Source organism: Poromitra crassiceps (genome assembly GCF_964638095.1).
Source record: "Poromitra crassiceps genome assembly, chromosome: 6".
NCBI lineage: Eukaryota > Metazoa > Chordata > Actinopteri > Beryciformes > Melamphaidae > Poromitra > Poromitra crassiceps.
Window position 1 is genome coordinate 58,337 of NC_139627.1, and position 22,822 is coordinate 81,158.

General features: G+C 46.1%; 1 protein-coding gene across 1 annotated transcript in view; it reads right to left on the reverse strand.

Moving 5' to 3' along the window:
• mib2 (MIB E3 ubiquitin protein ligase 2) overlaps positions 1–22,822 on the reverse strand; it is a 52,352-nt gene that overhangs the window by 17,632 nt on the left and 11,898 nt on the right. Inside the window, exons 2-8 of the mRNA XM_083638630.1 lie at positions 15,574–15,963; positions 13,055–13,226; positions 9,410–9,516; positions 4,630–4,824; positions 2,554–2,696; positions 745–852; positions 539–643 (exon numbers count right to left, since the gene is read on the reverse strand). Coding sequence (XP_083494756.1) covers positions 539–643; positions 745–852; positions 2,554–2,696; positions 4,630–4,824; positions 9,410–9,516; positions 13,055–13,226; positions 15,574–15,796 — 1,053 coding nt within the window. The 5' untranslated portion in view covers positions 15,797–15,963. The remainder of the gene's footprint in view (positions 1–538; positions 644–744; positions 853–2,553; positions 2,697–4,629; positions 4,825–9,409; positions 9,517–13,054; positions 13,227–15,573; positions 15,964–22,822) is intronic.

Here is a 22,822-nt window from a genome sequence, read left to right on the forward strand (position 1 = left end):
GCAAATCCTTGACATAAGCCCAAACCCCCCTTCCCCGCCCCCACAGCCATTTATGACCGTTTATAACACGTTTATAACAATATGAACAAATGGTCAAGACCCAAAATGGTCTAAGGATCCACAAGGGTATAGATAAGTAATCAGGGCACATTCACGGAAATGGCCCTAAAGGGCTCATTATACTCGAGCAAGCTCCGTGGGGTGGAGCTCCGCGAGTCTCCGTGAGTCACCGTGCGGACATCGCGCTGGGGCAGATGCTTTTATACTCAGAAGTGATCAGCCAAGTGATCAGCATGTATTGTACAATGGTAAAATAGTGAGAACAGGCCGTGAAAAGTCGCCCGTGTGGCTCTTAATTCAGTGGGACGACTGCTAAATTAAGGCGAGTGACACACTTAACAAGAAGATAACCTGAAGATAATCAGAGCTTGGCATGAGTTGAGGTGTAACTTGCACCAAAACTAGGGGAAAGGTTTGATAACCATGGAGAGTTAGCATCGTCAGGCTACCAGCTAGCGTCAGACTAAGATGAGCATACAGGAGCCATGCTGTCTGTCCACTCTCCATGGCCAGTCTGCAGTCTCTTGACACTCTCCACGTCCTCCAATACGCGTACTAGTTCGCCCACTCCAAAACTGTTCACCTAGAGGGGAAAAGAGACAGATTGAATGTTTTAACAGTATCCGACTAATGCTAATAAACCTCAGGCTATGCTACGGCAGTGAAGTATCTGGAGCTGCGTACCTTGGTGAGGGCCCCAGGGTGGAAAGTCCAGCGGATGTTGTTGCTGTACTGGACTCTGACATCGCCCCGGTCAGTGATTCTGTGGACCGTCCCAATCCGACAGATGTACTGCAAACACAAAGAGGCCATTTAGCCGGGGCCGATGTCCATCTGAGCCCGTTACATAAAGCTACTGTTAGCATAAAGTTACTGTTAACCAGGTTCAACAGGCAATAGGGTGTGTGTGTGATGAATGTGAGGCCATGTTTGTCTGCAAAAAGAGTTTGCAGTCACTCAAACAAGAGGCAAACTTAATGTGGTTCTCAACGGTCTGTCTCTTATAAAAGCCACTTTCAGATATGGACTCAGGATGATCTCAGGGTAGCTCAGGAAAATCATTCCCTGGGAAATACCTGGAGGCATTGTTGCTTTCACACATGTGGAACACCTCCGGTGTAGAGTAGAGAGGGGGGCGGGGCTGGGGCATGACGTAGTGTGCTGTGGGGTTTATGTGAGAGTCGAGACAGACTTTTAATTAAAAAAATCAATGTAGACGACATCAGAGAGATAGAAAGCAATTCTCCACTCCATGAAAAAAAAAACTTTAGCGCTTTATTCTAGTGATAGGTCCAGATATCCAGCAGGACGACCCTCGCCAAAAAGGCTCTATTTTGAAGGTGTGGTGCGTGAAGATTTGCAGAAATTGAGCAAAGCCAGCGTTTCAATCAAGCAACACGTCGCCTGTTGGCTGACACACGGAGCAGGTTCCAGCTTCATTTGGAAAAACTGAAACTGCATGTCTGTTTCTCAGACAGGCTCCGTAGTGAGGAGGGGCAGGGGCAGACACACACACAAGCTATGGTGCTCCAACCTGGCACTATGACTACCCCTAGCCTATAGGGGTGTCAAAATTTATCGTATAATCGATGCATCACGATGCGGACGTGTGAATCGAATCGAAGACAGATGAATCGTTGAATCGTTTACGTTTAAATTTCTGTTGAGATTCAGATTTTAAAGCACTTTCTAAGTAAAAAAGGGCCTTCATATTTATCTGACTGCTTGTATTAATTGATGAAAAAGGAGCCATGTGCAGTAATAATACAGAAAATTGAGGATTTGATACTTGGAGCTGCAATACTTTGAGCTGTATCGAGATGCATCCTGATGCATCGTGGAATCAAATTAAATCAAATCTTTGACAGATGAATCGTAATCGAATCGAATCGTGAGGCCAGTGAAGATTCACAGCCCTACTAACCTAGTCACAGATCCGGGTCAAAGCAGTGTCGCGGGAGTGCGCATACCACGGCCAATTGTGTTCATACATACACCTCCACCTGGGCACCATCTAGATGAGGGGTTTTCAAAGTGTCCCTCCAGGGGAGGAAACCTGATCTAGAGAACTCCAGGGCATGTCTGAAAGGGGCTACACATGGCTAATCTATAGAGACACTGCATGAAATAGGCCACACCCATCACGGGGGAAATCGCTCCGTTCACTCCCATAGACCAGCATCATTTTCCTTGAATTAAACATAGCTAAAAGCTGTTGTGTGTGTGTGCTGCGCAGACAACAAATGTAAAAAATCGCCAGTTAAAGTTTTTTTGTACTCCTGAGCAAAACAAGGAAGCCATTGAGAATTGGCGAGAAGAAAAATGTGGATCTAGCTGTCAACACGTAACCATGCACGCGACATAGGAGAACGCCAGGATTGGAGGGGGGGTTTCTGTTTCCCCCCGTTTTGGGCGTGGTTTCTGAATGATGACACGCTCCGCAGTGTCTCTATGCTGTGCTTCATCTAAGAGGGGAGGAGTTCAATTCAATACCTCTGCCATTTTGGGGTTCCACCCTCCATGGCCTTCCTGCATCTGTCGGAGAATGTCCACCTCCAGGAGACACTTGACCTTGTCGCCCTGCTGGAACGAGTGGCTCTCGGCGCTCTCCTGCCGCTGCAGCTCGGCGTGTTCTCCTGGACGGACAGAAGGTCACGCATACATCAGCTTCAACAACCAGGTCCAACTGAGATGCTTTCAGCCACACATGGAGCACGAACCAACAGAGTGTCTTAGGGCGTGTGTGTGTGTGTGTGTGTGTGTGTGTGTGTGTGTGTGTGTGTGTCGACATAGCGTTTGTCAGCGTCTTTTTGGAGTGGAAAAGGTGCTGCTGCCTGGAGCGCTTTTTGTGAGGAGAAGCAGATGATAACGCCTGCTGCTAGCTTACCAGCTGACCAGCCGCACTAACCACCTGGGGCCGGTTGCACCAACTGGTCTTACACTGGTCTTAAGCTAAGTTGGTCGTAACTTTACGACCTACAGCTACGCCGGTTGCACCAAGACGACTTAAGCCTTATTTTCACTAAGACCAGGCGTAACTCCTACGCCTCGTCAGGAGGAGGCGTAGAGCCTGCCTGTAACAGAGATCTCCGCGGAGACCTTTTTGACCGTCATCGTCGTAACATCGCCAGTTCGCCGTCTTTGAAAGCACGACGTTAGATTATAACTAACTACTTGTGTGGCTTAGCCTTCCCAAATGTTGGCGTTAATTCTTTTAGAATTTAATACATAGAATTGGGAACGTTACATTCAATTTCATTCAGACTCCCTGACACTAATGGCCGCCGCCATTTTCCCCCGGGGCTTCCACAGGAGGAGGGGGGTGGGAGGAGGGAGGGTGTAGTGACGCACATACAGTAGTGGGTGACGGCGCGAGGCACATGTGGGCCAATCAGAGGGCATTCCCCGACAATTCACATGAACGCGCATTGCTATGACCAGCGTAGTTAAGACCAGAGTAAGCCGTGTTGGTGCAACAGGCGTAAGTCCATGGTCTTAACTAAGACCGACGTAGGAGTTACGACCAGGCATAGTTAAGACCAGTTGGTGCAACCGGCCCCTGGTTAACGGAACGTTACATCGTTATCGCTTCTAGCAGTAACGTTACTAACAATACAGTGTTGTAGGACAAGCAAGGCTTACCAGATGGCAGATATTTACAATACATGTCCGGTATAATCCATACTGCCTTATTATATATATATATATATATATATATATATATATATATATATATATATATATATATATATATATATATATATACTGTGTATGTATATATATATATATATATATATATATATATATATATATATATATATTATATATATAATCCATACTGCCTTTATGATCAGTGTTACAGTAACGTATAATCCATACTGCCTTTATGATCAGTGTTACAGTAACGTTAATTCAATGATTAGCCTACAACGTCCTATTTCTCCATCGCCCGGCTGGAAAAAGTGGTTCACAGCAGCCAGCGCTTTTCTGAACAGTTTAAAGAAAAATTCCGTTTTTTTATAAGCTACCCAAGTCAACCCAGAACAGCAATTTCTCAGACTGATGCAGTTGAAGCGTTTTCTGAAAATCGTGTTACACACACACGCGCGCGCACACACACACACACACACACACACACACACACACACACACACACACACACACACTTATGCTTCAAAAGTCATAACAGTGTTCCTCATTTTTGAAGATTATCCTGCTGAACACAAACTTCGCAGTTTCATAACAATTTGTTACCCACCACAGACCTTATTTCATGCATTTAACCGAAATTCCCATACAGAAATGCCATTGCCTTTTCCCCCTACGAACCAGCAGCACAGGGACTTCTGGGTAAGCTTACAAAAATACGTCATCCCCGCGGTACTCTATGGTCATGTGACATGCATTTTCAGGCGTGTTAGTATGGACAGAGATTTTTTTATCTGGACCGCAGCTGAAACGTGCGGATGGAGATCTCTTTCCTTTTTAAAACACCGGTTTAGAAGGAAAACAAGATGTGGGTGTAGCCTTAGGAACGTGTGCTTTGAAACAGGAATCGTGTCCTCTTACCGAGCTTTGGCAGGTGGTCTTTGTAGTAGAAGCCTCCTTGGACGTCCGACACGTATTTGAGGTCCACCTTGCCCTTGTGGCCCATTCGGTAGACGTTGGTGGTGCCGTTGGACCAGGTGACACTTGCCACGCTGCGACCTGACTCGGTGTCCCAGCCACGAATGTCCACTACCTTCCCAACCTTACCCTCCCCGCCTACGCACACACATAATGCAAGAGGACACAATGCAGGAATACTGAAGAAAGGAACATCATCAGGAAGAAATATCAGTTAATTTTGTGAATGAATCCATAGTCCCATAGTAAAAAAAACAAAACAAAAAACATCACATGCACAAGATGGAGGTCTGAATGAATGGAAGACAGTGAATATGAGATATGAGACAAGCAAGATGACAGAAACAGAAGTGTGTGTGAGAGAGGAGAAGATTTCCCTGCAGGCACACAGGCTGCAAAGTGTCAATGTCATCCAATTACATTTTCTAGAGCTACTTAAAGCCCCAATATGTAACAATTTGACTGTAATATAACAGCTTCTAAATGATTTTGATGCTACCCTGACTTTTAATAGGGTCTATCATTCCCAATCTCTGCCCCCAAATTCCTGTTCCTGCACGATGTAACTTGGACGGAACATCAAAGTTACCTGGATGTAACTCCTTTTCCTGTTGCAGCTCTAAACTAATTTGGTGCTTTTATTGTGAAGAATGTATAGGAAGTGAAATGTGTTTGATCTGAGTGCATCGCTCTGAGTTAGCAATATTGATTATCGATGCTATTCTTCAATAAAACAAGTCGACGCAATAACATTTGGGGATATTTGGAGCTATTTTCCCTCCAGTGAATCAGGTAACAGCGCAGGAAGATTAGCAAAGTAGAGCGTACAAGCAGAAACAGTCAAATAAGGCTGTTATCTGAACATACAAATAGGGAACTAAGTACCATAATTAGCACCCTGTAATTACCACTTCTGGCAGCAGAGGCCGCTGTTGCTGCTGCTCAGCAGATTTCCACGTCGGGGCTTTAAGTCACTCTACAAATTCAATGCTGAAACCACAAAACAAGTGAAACTGAAATAGCTCTGTGCTTTATTATACACAGAGCTGAGGTGGGTTGGAGGATTTATCTCTGAGTCAAAACACCAAACAAAACACACTTCCCCAAGTGTTCAACTATAACAATTAAAGTACAAAATAAGCATCATTGTTCACTAAACATTCGCAAACCACCTTACTACCGTGCATATCCCAAGATGGCTTCAAGTTGGCACCAATTTGTAGTGAATATCAATCAGCTGAGAAAACCTTGGTTATCAGAACATGACAACGTTTCCTCAGTGCCCGACCACACCAACTAAATGAGTGACCCACAAGAGCAGAGGGTGGGCTGGGGGTTTCTGAGCATGCCCAGAACGTCTCGTGTGCACTTACCGCATACAGTACCCCATTCAGGCCCGATGAGACTTTAACAAACCCCAGGGCCTTCATTTCAAAGACACCAAAAGGACATTTTGACTCATTCACTCTAGCCCAGAAAAGGGAGTGATGCTATTCTCAGAGACAACGATGACCCAGGACACAACACACAACATTTTATCCTTCCCTTGAGCAAACGTTCAAGGGCTTTTATTTAGCCCACTGATGTGTCAAAATTGTTTTCAACATCGGGGAAGACTATTTGTATCAGACAGAAGGCTATTTGCATCTGACAGAAGACTATTTGTATCAGACAGAAGGCTATTTGTATCTGACAGAAGACTATTTGTATCTGACAGAAGGCTATTTGTATCTGACAGAAGGCTATTTGTATCTGACAGAAGGCTATTTGTATCTGACAGAGGGCTATTTGTATCTGACAGAAGGCTATTTGTATCTGACAGAAGGCTCAGAAGGCTATTTGTATCTGACAGAAGGCTCAGAAGGCTATTTGTATCTGACAGAAGACTATTTGTATCTGACAGAAGGCTATTTTATCTGACAGAAGGCTATTTGTGCCTGACAGAAGACTATTTGCATCTGACAGAAGACTATTTGCATCTGACAGAAGGCTATTTGTATCTGACAGAAGACTATTTGCATCTGACAGAAGGCTATTTGTATCTGACAGAAGGCTATTTTGTATCTGACAGAAGGCTATTTGTATCTGACAGAAGGCTATTTGTATCTGACAGAAGACTATTTGCATCTGACAGAAGGCTATTTGTATCTGACAGAAGACTATTTGTATCTGACAGAAGGCTATCTGACAGAAGACTATTTGTATCTGACAGAAGGCTATTTGTATCTGACAGAAGGCTATTTGTGCCTGACAGAAGACTATTTGCATCTGACAGAAGGCTATTTGCGTCTGACAGAAGACTATTTGTATCTGACAGAAGACTATTTGTATCTGACAGAAGGCTATTTGTATCTGACAGAAGGCTATTTGTATCTGACAGAAGGCTCAGAAGGCTATTTGTATCTGACAGAAGGCTCAGAAGGCTATTTGTATCTGACAGAAGACTATTTGTATATGACAGAAGGCTATTTGTATCTGACAGAAGGCTATTTGTATCTGACAGAAGGCTATTTGTATCTGACAGAAGGTTCAGAAGGCTATTTGTATCTGACAGAAGACTATTTGTATCTGACAGAAGGCTATTTGTATCTGACAGATGGCTATTTGTGCCTGACAGAAGACTATTTGCATCTGGCAGAAGACTATTTGCGTCTGACAGAAGACTATTTGCATCTGACAGAAGGCTATTTGTATCTGACAGAAGACTATTTGCATCTGACAGAAGGCTATTTGTATCTGACAGAAGGCTATTTGTATCTGACAGAAGGCTATTTGTATCTGACAGAAGGCTATTTGTATCTGACAGAAGGTTATTTGTATCTGACAGAAGACTATTTGTATCTGACAGAAGGCTATTTGTATCTGACAGAAGACTATTTGCATCTGACAGAAGGCTATTTGCATCTGACAGAAGGCTATTTGTATCTGACAGAAGGCTATTTGTATCTGACAGAAGACTATTTGTATCTGACAGAAGGCTATTTGTATCTGACAGAAGGCTATCTGACAGAAGACTATTTGTATCTGACAGAAGGCTATTTGTATCTAACAGAAGGCTATTTGTGCCTGACAGAAGACTATTTGCATCTGACAGAAGGCTATTTATGTCTGACAGAAGACTATTTGTATCTGACAGAAGACTATTTGTATCTGACAGAAGGCTATTTGTATCTGACAGAAGGCTATCTGACAGAAGACTATTTGCATCGGACAGAAGGCTATTTGTATCTGACAGAAGGCTATTTGTATCTGACAGAAGGCTATTTGTATCTGACAGAAGGCTATTTGTATCTGACAGAAGGGGCATGTTTCAAAACAGCAACATTGTAAAAAATGTATTGCCATTTAGTTCCTGATGATTTGCAATAGTGAAACAGATTCCCTTGACCGTTGGTTTGTAACGTAACGTGAACCTGTCTATCTTTGCTTATGCAGTTTTGCGAAGCTGTTCTGTAATTTAAGCTGTTCTGAAATTGTTTTGTTTCTGCTTTTTTTTAACCCTAACACTTTTACTGTAATTGATATGTCTAATGACATTATTGTTGTTTTAAACGTCTTGTTTCTTGATTTTAGGCTGAACAAAGTCACTTTGAAAACACACATACATACATGCACACACACACACACACACACACACACACACACACACACATCTGTGGAACAGACTCAAGTGAGTCACTGGCAATGTAAGTGCATGCAGACACACCAATTAACAGGACGTTTGACGGGTTAACGAGATGTGAGGTTGGAGTGTTCTGGGTGGTGAATGCAGTGCACTTTGAAGAGGTAACGAAGGTAGGGGGGGGAGATGTGAGGTTGGAGTGTTCTGGGTGGTGAATGCAGTGCACCTTGAAGAGGTAAAGAAGGTAGGGGGGGCTGAGATGTGAGGTTGGAGTGTTCTGGGTGGTGAATGCAGTGCACCTTGAAGAGGTAAAGAAGGTGGGGGGGGGGGGGATGTGAGGTTGGAGTGTTCTGGGTGGTGAATGCAGTGCACCTTGAAGAGGTAAAGAAGGTAGGGGGGGGGGGATGTGAGGTTGGAGTGTTCTGGGTGGTGAATGCAGTGCACTTTGAAGAGGTAAAGAAGGTAGGGGGGGAGATGTGAGGTTGGAGTGTTCTGGGTGGTGAATGCAGTGCACTTTGAAGAGGTAAAGAAGGTAGGGGGGGAGATGTGAGGTTGGAGTGTTCTGGGTGGTGAATGCAGTGCACCTTGAAGAGGTAAAGAAGGTAGGGGGGGCTGAGATGTGAGGTTGGAGTGTTCTGGGTGGTGAATGCAGTGCACTTTGAAGAGGTAACGAAGGTAGGGGGGGGGAGATGTGAGGTTGGAGTGTTCTGGGTGGTGAATGCAGTGCACCTTGAAGAGGTAAAGAAGGTAGGAGGGGCTGAGATGTGAGGTTGGAGTGTTCTGGCTGGTGAATGCAGTGCACTTTGAAGAGGTAAAGAAGGTAGGGGGGGGGATGTGAGGTTGGAGTGTTCTGGGTGGTGAATGCAGTGCACCTTGAAGAGGTAAAGAAGGTAGGGGGGGGAGATGTGAGGTTGGAGTGTTCTGGGTGGTGAATGCAGTGCACCTTGAAGAGGTAAAGAAGGTAGGGGGGGGGGAGATGTGAGGTTGGAGTGTTCTGGGTGGTGAATGCAGTGCACCTTGAAGAGGTAAAGAAGGTAGGGGGGGCTGAGTTGGCAGCTAGCCAGGTTAGTGTTCTGAACAGTCCCCCTCTCCCCAACTCACCATCTTGGTTGCCCCAGTCCCAGTCAGGTCCACGGACCACTTTTACCCCCTGGTAGATGCCTTTGAGGATGATGCGTGGGAGGTTCTGCCTCGGTGCCAAGCTCACTCTGTGATGCAAAAACATGGCAATTTTTTTTATTGATGTATCATGATTCTTACTCTCACGATTCTGAATCAATTTACAACTGGCCCGCGATGGAATTGAGTTTGACACCCCTGCTTTAGAATGTCCTAGACAAAATAACAAAGATACACACCTGCTTTAGAATGTCCTAGAGACAAAATAACAAAGATACACACCTGCTCTAGAATGTCCTAGACCAAATAACACAGATATGTAAAACAGTGATGGAATTGAATGTGACACCCTTGGTCTAGGACATTTGAGCCTAGAATGTCCTAGACCAAATAACACAGATATGTAAAACAGTGATGGAATTGAGTTTGACACCCCTGCTTTAGAATGTCCTAGAGACAAAATAACAAAGATACACACCTGCTCTAGAATGTCCTAGACAAAATAACAAAGATACACACCTGCTCTAGAATGTCCTAGACAAAATAACAACAATTATGTAAACAGTGATGGAATTGAATGTGACACCCTTGGTTCTAGGACATTTGAGTCTAGAATGTCCTAGACCAAATAACACAGATAATGTATGTAAAACAGTGATGGAATTGAGTTTGACACCCCTGCTTTAGAATGTCCTAGACAAAATAACAAAGATACACACCTGCTTTAGAATGTCCTAGAGACAAAATAACAAAGATACACACCTGCTCTAAAATGTCCTAGACCAAATAACACAGATATGTAAAACAGTGATGGAATTGAGTTTGACACCCCTCTTTATGTTATTTTGTCTAGACAAAATAGCACAACATAAATAACATACAGATAAGTAAACAGTGATTGAAAACCAGTCAGTGCAGATTCTTCTCTGGAAAAGCACAAGAAAACAAAGTAAACGTTGAGGATCCAGTGAATCAGTAAACACACAGCCTGGCCTACATTAGCCACTAAGTGGCACACAGGAAAACACTTAACAGCTTTGGCTCTGAGACATGTAAAGCCATCCACATGGCCCTAAGGCTGGAGAAAACACAAGTGTAAAACACAGCCTGGCAGTAGAACCTGAGGAGCTGAGAGGAGTCTCTTAAGAGGTGGAGAGATGGCCTACATGTGATTGTGTACTCGACTCGTCGAAATTAGGACAAGGTCTTTCTTCTGAAAGGATTTCAGAGCCGTGAGCAGCTTGGAATATCTCCAAACAGAAAACACATGGAGGAGACCATCTATGCTTGGCCACTGTTATCAATCTACTGTCAAAGCTTAAACCACACCGACACCCCAGCAGCCCAGACTCCAACCACAGTCAGACAATCCATCCTCAGATGCCGACGTGCCTTATGGTAAAGATTTGATCAGAACTCAGAAGCAGACGTGCCTTATGGTAAAGATTTGATCAGAACTCAGAAGCAGACGTGCCTTATGGTAAAGATTTGATCAGACCTCAGAAGCGGAGCGGACGTACCTTATGGTAAAGATTTGAACAGACCTTGGTGGTGCAAAGGAGCTGCCTATTCCCATGCTCTCTCCATGAAGTCAAACCCCAGCTTCCATTTGGACCGGATGTCTTTTTTCGTCTCAACTGAAAATGGTCTCAGCTCCAGGGCGATCCAAAGAGAAGGGGCCTGGCGTGAGCACTCTTCCTCGGGGAGCCTCCGATCGGCTTTGCTACTCCCACACGTCTCTCTAGCGGCCGGGGGCTTTGCCTAGCTGTCCAGAAACGCGTGATGCTAGGCCTGGCTATGATCCTCTGTCATCGGTCAGACATTTGTCACGTTCCTGGGTTCGTACCGCGGGGAACCGGCGGTGCCCTTGCATCTTAGTGACTTAGCCGACTAGTGGTAAATCCCGACGCAGGACTGTCTGAGCTGAGCAAGGAGCGTGTGGAGGTCAGGTGTGTGTCTAAAAACAGGGCTTTGGGGCTAATCCCTCGACAGTAGAGTGATCAGAAAGCAGGCCGTCAGAGGGCAAAGCTAAGAGTGTGTGTGTGTGTGTGTGTGTGTGTCTGTGTGTGTGTGTGCGTGTGTGTGCTATGTGTGTGAGTGTGTGTGTGTGTGTGTGTGTGTGTGTGTGTTATGTGTGTCTGTGTGTGTGTGTGTGCGTGTGTGTGCTATGTGTGTGTGTGTGTGTGTGTGTGTGTGTGTGTGTTATGTGTGTCTGTGTGTGTGTGTGTGTGTGTGTGTGTGTGTGTGTGTGTGTGTGTGTGTCTGTGTGTGTCTGTGTGTGTCTGTATGTGTGTGTGTGTGTGTGTGTGTGTGTGTGTGTGTGTGTGTGTGTGTGTCTGTGTGTGTGTGTGTGTGTGTGTGTGTGTGTGTGTGTGTGTGTGTGTGTGCGTGTGCGTGTGTGTGTGTGTATGTGTGTATATCCCTGCCTGCAGGTATGCGTGACCGTAGGCACACATTCAATATGTCCTTATCTGCCGGTGCCTGCTCCTGTGAGGATAAGGGTATAAACAGGCCTAGAACCTGACACACATAAATGATATATATACAGTCGCTACATACAGTCGCTACATACAGCTCATATCAGTTTTCAGTGTGTGTCAATGCATTCAGCACGCAGTCATCACACTTTAGAGAGGAAACAAGATGATGGCGTTGTGATAAGGTCGATGAGAACAATGCTGTCTAGAGCGTGGAGGCGCAGGTTTCTCGGATATCATGAAGGGGACGCCTGGGTTTGTGGCGTGTTGTTGTTGTTGTTGTTGTTGTTGTTGGGTCCAGCTACTCGGAGCACGAGAGCCACAACAGTTTTTTTGAGAGATCAAGAGTTCCTAATCCTGCCTGAACCAAATGTCTCCTCTCCTCGCAGAGCAGATCAGGGTCAGAGAATCAGACGTATTGACAATAACAGCAGGGAGGGGTGACAGTCAGTCACCAAGCGTCAACAACTCCTACACTTCTCAACCAAGCAAGATGGGACAAACACAACCACTATTTGTTTGCAATGCACCGACAAACTCGCCCAGGATAAATACATGAAATCTATACATTTATCCATATCCATACATCTAGAGATAGTTGCTGTATTCTTTGTATTCTTTCCCATGTTCAGTGCCCAGATCATAACTAATCTGGAAAGTAAAACATATAACCAATAGTTATAATCATAATAATAGGAATAATAATAATTAAGATGTGTATTTTGAAATGTTTGTCTCAATGTGTTAGAATGCATGAGAAGAATAAAATACATTTCCATCTAGGCTATTTAATGTGCTTGTGGTAAACACTGTCAACATGCAAATCTGTAGAGACAAGACTCAAGTCTAGTTTTAAAACACACATCACTCCACTTGTCGTCTCAATCAACCAACCCAGTCCCCACGGCCCCTCCCACAATCTCACCCCCCCCCCTTTTCAATTGTAATTTTCAAATGCTTCCGGCGCCTACCCGTCTGTACTACTAAACGGAAAGGGGAACTCAGAGAAAATAACGAGCGATGATAGGTGGGGATGTCCCGGATGTCCCGCCTTATTTCTCCAACCACCTGCATCGGGTTTGTTTACATCTGCCATCAGATGAATGGGAGCGCTCAGACAGGCAGGAGGGGGGGGGGGGGGGGTACTCACGGCTGGGAGTGGGCCGTCTCGTAGCGCTCGAACGCGTGGCCCAGGTCGTGCTTGTTGTTCATGTAACACTGGGTGCACAGGTCGTAGTCGAAGCACACCTTGCACTTCCAGCGCATTCCCATGATGCCGTGCTTCTTGCAGCTGTCGCAGATGATGTTGGAGTGACGCACCCCTATGGGGGGGAGGGGGGGAGGGAAGGGGGGAGCAGGGGGGGGGGCAGGGAGGGAAGGGGGGGAGCAGGGAGGGGGGAGCAGGGCAGGGGGGGTTTGCAGGGAGGGGGGGAGCAGGTTGGGCAGGGAGGGGGGGGGAGCAGGGAGGGGGGAGCAGGGGGGGGGCAGGGGGGGGGGAGGGAAGGGGGGGAGCAGGGAGGGGGGGAGGGGAGGGGGGTATAGGGGGAGGGGGTCAAACATGGACATCAATTCAACAAGCTGAACACTTTAAGCTTTTCATATTTCAGCTGGGACACTGCGCCTGCTCATTGTTCTTCTATTATAAAAGAATAAAAGGCTTGAAGCGATATCGTCCATTTCATTGATACTGGGAGCCTTGCTAGCCTAATCTCAAAAATCAAAGATGGCAGGTCTGCGCTTCAACAGTAGTTAAAGTGTGTAGTAAATACTGTTTATTAGCTCTTCTGTATTATTTATGTCTCATTAAATCAGTCATACACACTTCTATCTGTGGACATGTTGCCACAGCAAAATACTATCATAATAGTATCATATAAGTAATAATATAAGACCCAAGGAATCAATTGGTACCAACCATGTCATACTAGTCCCTGCATGACTCAGCTCCAAAATACCTCAAAGAACTCCTCCCCTCCTACTGTCCCTCCCGTTCCCTTCGATCCAGCAGCCATGGACTCCTGGCTCTCCCCAGGACCAGGCTCTACACTGTAGCCCTTTTCCCACATGCGTACCGGAAAATTACCTGTAAGTCAATATCGGACATTTCCCTGAATTTCCCTTCACACCTCAGCGTTCGCATGTGAGAATCTAAGTCGTCAAATAGCCGGTATGTTGGGGGGTGGGGTGGGGTGCGGCGGAGCGGGCGGGGGGCGGGGGGCGGAGGAGAGTGGCCTGGGGTCTGTGCTGCAGGCCACTGAGGCCAGTCAGAAAAAAACAACAAACAAACATGGAGCCGGCGTCCACTCTTTTGATAATATTGCTGACGCGCTTTTTCCTCAAACGTAGACAGCGACGCAGACAAATTAAGGCGAAAATGGAAAGGGATATACGTGCGAACAGAAACAGATTCATGTTCGCAGTCTTCTCCGCTCAACATCGTGCAGAATATGAAGATAGACTAAAAACCGGGGACAGATCATGACAGTGTTATGTACCTCTGCGCTGCTGCGTGAGACTAGAGCCGTCTGGAAGCGAGAGAGACCAGGAGGGAATTTATTTTGGGAAGATGCTCTGAACAATTTTGACGACGTGGAATGGAAGCGTCATTTTCGCATGTCCCGGTGTACTTTCGACTACGTGCTGAGTCTGGTCCGACCCGCACGCAAGATCACCCGGTGGCGAAAACCACTGGAAGCGCGTTTGCGACTGGCAATAGTCCTTTGGTGGTACGCAACACCAGGGGAATATCGAACAATCAGCTGTGTATTTGGTGTTGGACTGTCTACTGTGTGCAACCTGGTCCGCGAAGTCACAGCCCACTGATAGCGGAAAATGACTGGACCCCTTTCTCACCTGTCTGTCTATCGCGGCATACCGCTCTTCTGACTTGCTCAAAACTGGTGAAATGGCCGCGACGACGGGGTCGCGCTTATACCGGCACGGCGCCTTTCCCACATGCAGGCATTTGACCACGTTCCGGTCATTTTGCGGTACAAAGCGCATGTGGGAAAAGGGCTAGAGAGAGACAGACCCTTGTCCTGGCTCTCCCCAGGACCAGGCTCTACACTGTGAGAGACAGACCCTTGTCCTGGCTCTCCCCAGGACCAGGCTCTACACTGTGAGAGACAGACCCTTGTCCTGGCTCTCCCCAGGACCAGGCTCTGCATTGTGGGACAGACAGAGCCTTGTCCTGGCTCTCCCCAGGACCAGGCTCTGCACTGTGAGAGACAGAGCCTTGTCCTGGCTGTCCCCAGGACCAGGCTCTGCATTGTGGGACAGACAGAGCCTTGTCCTGGCTGTCCCCAGGACCAGGCTCTGCACTGTGAGAGACAGAGCCTTGTCCTCTGCTGCTCCCCGTATCTGGAATAACCTTCCTCCCTCGCAGTCAAAGCAGTGGATACTAACAACTCTTTTAAACTGCTTCTCAAATCGCCATTCTGTTGCCATTTATGGGAAATGCATGCCTCATATGAATTTTAGAGCAAACAAAACAAAACAAAACAAAGTAATCCCTTAAAGTAATCTATTATTAAAGACAGTAACTGTATTCAGAATACCATCAATTTAAACTGCAACTGTAATGGAATACAGTTACTCACATTTAGTATTTTGAATACTGCCTTATTCTGAATACATGTACTGCGTTACTCCCCGACCCGGACTACTCACCGATCTGTGCATTGTCGTAGAGCAGCAGGTCGTAGGCTCCCTGGTAGCCCGTGCGGTAGTTGGTGCGCGTGCCGCTGTCCCACTGCACCACCACCGTCTTGTCGGGCGTGGTGGTGCTGCCCTGCCGCCCGATCTCCACCACGGTGCCCACGTGGCCCTCTGCGTCGTCCTGGTTCCCCCACTTCCAGTCCAGGCCGCGCACCACGCGCATGCCCACCTCCATGCCTGCTGTGCCGGGGGCCGCAGGCCGTGCCGGCCGGGGCCGGGGCCGGGGCCGTGCCGCGCTGCCGCCGCCGCTGCTGCGCCTCCGGGGCCTCGGGGGGGCGGGGCCCGCCCGGCCCGACGACAGGGACGGCACCAGGGGCGTGTCCGGGAACAGGTCAGGGGTGACTGGAGGGGGGGGGAGAAGACAAGGTTACAGCTTTGATGCAATCTGGGGGGGAGGGATGGGGAGGGATCGGGTCATTGCAGCCAAGCCCCAACCTAGAGATAAGATAACAAAATAATGTTAAAGGCCCATTCCGTAACTTCTGACGCTTACTGACACCGGTGGCTGTTAAGAGTAACTGCAGGCAGCATGTGCTCGAGCTGGCGTGCGTGCACCGTACTCGCACGCGCCCAGCAGCTGCCTCCTGGCTAAAACAATGACAGAAGAGGTGTTGGTTGCTTTGTAACTTGAGCTGATAAAAGTCACTTGAAAACGACAACTTGGACAATGTATCGGCCAGATCAGCCTCGAGACGGCCGGGAAGGATTCTGGACTAAGTATTAGTCCTAAGTAAGACTTCTTCTTCTTCTGTCGTATGTCCTTAGACCTTCAGCTCCGTTGCAGCAAGCCAGTCCAGTGTGTCATTGTCTAGGTCAATTAGCCCACGATCACCATTCGGTGGCCGGTATTTGGGGCAGCTGGTCATCACATGTTCCACAGTCTGTGATGGGTCCCCACATTCGCAGTGGGCACTGTCTGTGAGACCCCACTTCTGCATTGATGCAGCGAAACGACCCACACCTGTCCTCAGGCGGTTGAGGGTTGTCCACTCCTTACGGGGGAGGTGCTGGCCAGGAACGTCTGTGGGATCGTTGATGTAGTGGTGAAGCCTGGATGGTTCTGCTGCCTTCCACTGGTCCCTCCATCTTGCCTTTACCCATCCAGCCTTGGAGGTGTCAGCTGGTGTTGTGCGGAGCAGTTCCTGGGCCTGGGTGGCAAAGGGGCGCCGGGACTTGAGGCGTGTTCGCTGTGGTGTCTCTGTGACGACCTTGTGGAGGAGGTGGGATTCACTCATCTGTGCTTTCCGAGCAAGGGCCAGCGTGGCTGCTTCTCGTCTAATCTCTGGTGGGGCGATTCCAGCGAGGACAGGTAGTTGGTTTGTTGGAGTGGCTCGTAGACATCCAGAGACAGTCCGTAGGGCGGTGTTGAGGGCAGCATCCAGCTTCTTGACATGGGGGCTACGGCTCCAGACTGGGGCACAGTACTCAGCTGCGGGGAACACCCACACCACACTAAGTAAGACGTTATTGTGGCATGTTTGGTCGTGTTTTGGCTTGCGTTGGCTGCGGGGAAGTGGATACTAATGTTAGCAATAGCATGAGCCAGGAGCTAACCGCCTGCAATTCACCTTATGTTCCAACACACGGGTCAGCCAGTTACTTCCTATTGTGTTGACACTTCCTGTGACAGTACAATACTAGTGACCAGATAAAACAAAAGGTGTTTTGAACAGGAAGTCATAACACAACTGGGCCAAGTGGGCGGGGCTACATAAGGTGAATAGGGCCTATTACAGTCTATGCCTGGGGCTGATGTGAGCTGGATGCACTGCAGTCAAACAATGTTCCATAAGCATAACGGTAGTAACGTTAGGCATATTTACGACTGTTACATTATCCACACAAGGCGGTAATGTTATTTGCGGAGCTTCTGGGTGATAAATCGATTATCTATATTAGTTAGCCGCGTTAGCAAGCATGCTAACGTTATCGAATACTCTAGCTGCTGTGAAGCTGGCTATTAAGGAGCTAACTGCCTGCTTCCCTTGGGCTGATGTGAGCTGGATGTGCCAGCCTCTGCCAGGCTCGTGTGAAGACTAAGACAGTCAGGATCAGCTGCTCTCTGCCAGGCTGTGAAGACTAAGACAGTCAGGATCAGCTGCTCTCTGCCAGGCTGTGAAGACTAAGACAGTCAGGATCAGCTGCTCTCTGCCAGGCTGTGAAGACTAAGACAGTCAGGATCAGCTGCTCTCTGCCAGGCTGTGAAGACTAAGACAGTCAGGATCAGCTGCTCTCTGCCAGGCTGTGAAGACTAAGACAGTCAGGATCAGCTGCTCTCTGCCAGGCTGTGAGGACTAAGACAGTCAGGATCAGCTGCTCTCTGCCAGGCTGTGAAGACTAAGACAGTCAGGATCAGCTGCTCTCTGCCAGGCTCCAACAACAGATGGGCTGGCTTCCGTCACACACACTGCTGAGGGCCAACGTCAAGCTCCTTCACACAGACAAACAGACTAGCACGACCAACCAACCGTACATTCACACACACACACACACACACACACCCCCGCAGGCCGCATACAAACATGGATAGTATCCTTTCATGAAAATATCTAAGTAACACTATATTACTTAAGTAACACTATATTACTTAAATAACACTATATTACTTACCAGACAACCATGGATTCACTAAGCACAAATGACATATTTCTAATTGATTATACCCAAAAGAGTAGTGATGTAACGATACACTCAACTCACGATTCCATTCACGATCCTTTAATTATAGAGAGCTGCAGGAATGAGTCCGGAAGTAGACTTCCGGGTTCGTGAGTCTGCGGGATTTTACAGAATCTTCACACATTGATTATTGATTTTTAACTCTCTCACGATGTATTGTCACCTCTCTACAAAGGCTCCGCACACAGATCAAAGGCATACCGAGCAATTCCAAAATGGAAAATATGCAGTCGTTAGTATTATTATTGACAGTTAGTATTATTATTGTGAAGAAGCTAAGCCTAACTGGGCAGTAAGCCCTGACATATGGTCTGACCAGCCAATATCCTCAATAACACGAGTCTGTTTGCATGTGATGTGTACAGTATGTTCATATCACTGTCATGAGTCCTACATGCTGAACAATCTACAGTGTCGTCCACACATCAGGTTTCACATCTCCATATCAGACACGAGCCTGCTGGAACTGGTGTCTGTCAGAAACATCTGGTGGGCCAGGAAGGTTCAGGAGAAAATCAATATGGCGGCTCATCTTGAGTAAACAACACACTGGCAAAGGCCTGGCCACACAGGCCTGGAACACGTCACTCCAGTCCTATTCCACGATTCCAACTACTCTGTATTTCAATTTAAAAAACAACCTCATCAGCAAAATCCCAAGGCGATAAAATGTGGGAACCAATTCCACAGGAGGTCCAACACTCATGTGGAGAGTGTGGAGACAGAGTGTGGACACTCTGAGTGTGGAGAGTGTGGAGACAGAGTGTGGACACAGTCTCACGCTCAACTCATCCACCATATGTCAAAGGACACAGTCCACACTCTCTCTGGAGCCTTTTGGAACTCTCCCCACAGCAAACCACATACTCCTATGATCTTCAGTATACTCAGTCCCTATGATCTTCAGTATACTCAGTCCCTATGATCTTCAGTATACTCACTCCCTATGATCTACAGTATACTCAGTCCATATGATCTTCAGTACTGTATACTCAGTCCCTATGATCTTCAGTATACTCAGTCCCTATGATCTTCAGTACTGTATACTCAGTCCCTATGATCTTCAGTATACTCACTCCCTATGATCTTCAGTATACTCAGTCCCTATGATCTTCAGTATACTCAGTCCCTATGATGTTCAGTATACTCACTCCCTATGATCTTCAGTATACTCAGTCCCTATGATCTTCAGTATACTCACTCCCTATGATCTTCAGTCCACTCTTGAACATGGCTGTTGGCTTCCAGTGTGGTGTCACACCAGGCGCCTCTGTGAGCACTGCTCTCCTGCCTGGCTGGTTGGACAGACCATCTGAGTGCTCCTCCTGCCTGCAAGCCTCTCCGGCACGCTCTCACTATTTGTTCTGCGCTGAACTTTGCTCTTTGTTTTGGAACGAGGAGGCCACCCCTCGACTTTTTGTTCTTTTTTTGTCGACCAAATGTTGCTCAAGCACTGGACGTACCTGACGCCTCACCTGACACCAACTGACAAGAGCAGCGGCCATCTTTACGAAAGCTCTGTCTTTGTTAGAGGTGAACACGTTTAAACTTTGATTAAGCGGGGGATTATCATGTCCACAAACTTGTACCACTAACCTAAACTTGTACCACTGTTCCTTCAGAAGTTGTAGTTGTCATAGACTGTACTCCATAGTTGATTGCTCTATTGCGGACAAAAATGTGTTATTGTAAGTCGCTTTGGATAAAAGCGTCTGCCAAATGACGTAATGTAATGTAATGTATGTCACTTAAACAGCTTTGATTATTTCAAGTGTTTGCTAAAGTTAGGCTTTTGATTGAAGGGGCCAGATTCACACCAGCGGTCAAGAGTCAAACGTCAATTCAGATGTCAATATTGAGTCACATGTTGGTGTTTGCATTTGAAGTGATTAACTCAAGGTTGTACTAACGTCACTTGGAACAAGCAAAACATTCAGCCTGGAGATAATTTCAATCAGAACTTCAATGATGACAATCTAATGTAATATCTTGGCAGGACAACCATCGTGCCTACATTAGTCTTATCTTATCCTTGCCTGTATGATTAGCAACTGTTAAACAGTGATCCTCCCAGTACCACATACTGTAGTACAGTACCCTTACTTAAAGAGGACATGAAACATTTGACCATGTGACTCTAGTTCATTTGCATTTCTCCTCAGGCAAGACAGGACACTGCTTTCGAGTCTGAAATGTACCTAGATTTGCTAGAAAGATGAACAACATTTCACCTCTTCGCCAATTAGGGCACTGGTAGATGATGTCAGGTTGACGGTACAGTTACAGTACAGGATTTTGAATGTTTTGATGAATCAAAACAACCACAATCCAAGTCAAAATCCTTAGTAGCAACACTTAACTCGCCTGAACTCCACTAGTACTACTGTACTGTACTCCACTACAGTACTGTATTGTACTGTACTGTATTGTATTGTATTGTACTGTACTGTACTGTACTGTATTGTACTGTGCTGTACTGTGCTGTATTGTATTGTACTGTACTGTGCTGTATTGTACTGTGCTGTATTGTATTGTATTGTACTGTACTGTATTGTATTGTATTGTACTGTACTGTGCTGTATTGTATTGTATTGTACTGTACTGTGCTGTATTGTACTGTACTGTACTGTATTGTATTGTATTGTACTGCACTGTACTGTGCTGTATTGTACTGTACTGTACTGTATTGTATTGTATTGTACTGTACTGTGCTGTATTGTATTGTATTGTATTGTACTGTATTGTATTGTATTGTACTGTACTGTATTGTACTGTACTGTACTGTATTGTATTGTATTGTATTGTACTGTGCTGTATTGTACTGTACTGTACTGTATTGTATTGTATTGTACTGTTGTACTGTGCTGTATTGTATTGTATTGTATTATACTGTTGTACGGTGCTGTACTGTATTGTATTGTATTGTATTGTACTGTTGTACTGTGCTGTATTGTATTGTATTGTATTGTACTGTTGTACTGTGCTGTAATGTATTGTATTGTATTGTATTGTACTGTTGTACTGTGCTGTATTGTATTGTATTGTATTGTATTGAACTGTACTGTGCTGTGCTGTACTGTACTGTGCTATACTGTGCTGTACTGTACTGTACTGTACTGTACTTAGTTGGTGAAAAGCTGAAATGTTGTTCATCTTTCTATCAAATCTAAGTACTTTTCAGACTTGAAAGCAGTGTCCTGTCTTGTCTGAGGTGAAATGCAAATGAACTAGTCATATGATCTAATGTTTCATGTCCTCTTTAATCTTGTTTTAGCTGCTTCTACCAGCTCAAACACCTCTAACCTGGATAGTAAATCACATGTGATGAGACTGCCTGCACCAAAGAATCTCCACCCACACATCAAATGCCCAAACGACACCTGCCTGACTGTCATAGATCCACAGTGTGGAGACTAGGCATGGGTCGATTTCCGGTTTTACCGGTTCGGTTCGGTGTACGAGCCCAAACCGGTTTGATCACGTGCGAACCGAAAAAACCTAAAAAAAAAAAAAAAAAAAAAAAAAAAAATTGCCAGTCCATTCTGATTGCACTATTGTTCGTATTAGCCTCTTCTCAAGTTGCACTAGTAGGCAAAAGTCTTATTTTGTTTATTATGTTGATGTTTGAAGAAAAGTTAAGCTGAATAGTTATGAGAAATAAAAACAGTGTGTTGTTACAGTTAAAAGGTTCTGCTTATTTGTATTCAGTGTTCGTGCTGGTTGGCAGCATACCAGCTTAGAGGTGCATTATCGCCACCAACTGCAGCCGCTTTGATACGGTTTTTTGGGGAATATCGAACCGGTTTCAAAATGTTCAAACCGACCCATGCCTTGACAATACCAGCTTAGAGGTGTATTATCGCTATCAGGTGGACTGAAGTTGCACTACAGACAGTTATGGGCCACACTCGGGAGCCCTGCTTAACACATTCACTGCCAGACGTTTTTTTTTTTACTGTAGGTAGGTTCTGCCAGAGGGTTTTTTTGAGGATTCTGGCTCATCTTTCAAGACCCGAGGATTCTTTTCTGCTAAGATTTTGTGAACACACAATATCTCAAAAGAACTAATAGAATGTGTGCTTTCTCTGTCTAAAAGAGTTAGTTTGTAGAGTTAGTAGTTATGTAAGCATTAGCAGTTGAATACAGCATGGTTTCAGCGTCAGAAAAATTATTCAGAGATAAACGGCTTTTTGTGAAATTCGATAGAACAGTCACTTTAACCATTCATTTTTGGCATCAGTAAGACGTCAGACATCTAAACAATAGTTTTGAACAGTAATTTCCTCCATAACAGCAGGAAACCCCCCTCTGCTTCCAACTCCTCCCTCCGTGGGCGTTCTTCTTGGCTGCAGCGGCCGTGTCACAAGCTTGTCACCAGTCTCACTGCTTTGCTGCTGCTGCTGCCTGTCTGCGCGGCCGCTCTTTGAGGAAGTCTGGATGGACTCGCTCGCTTCTTGGAGTTTTGGTTGAGAGCTTTGATGAAGCTTTTGCGATTCTGGTCATATTTATGCTGCGTGTTTCA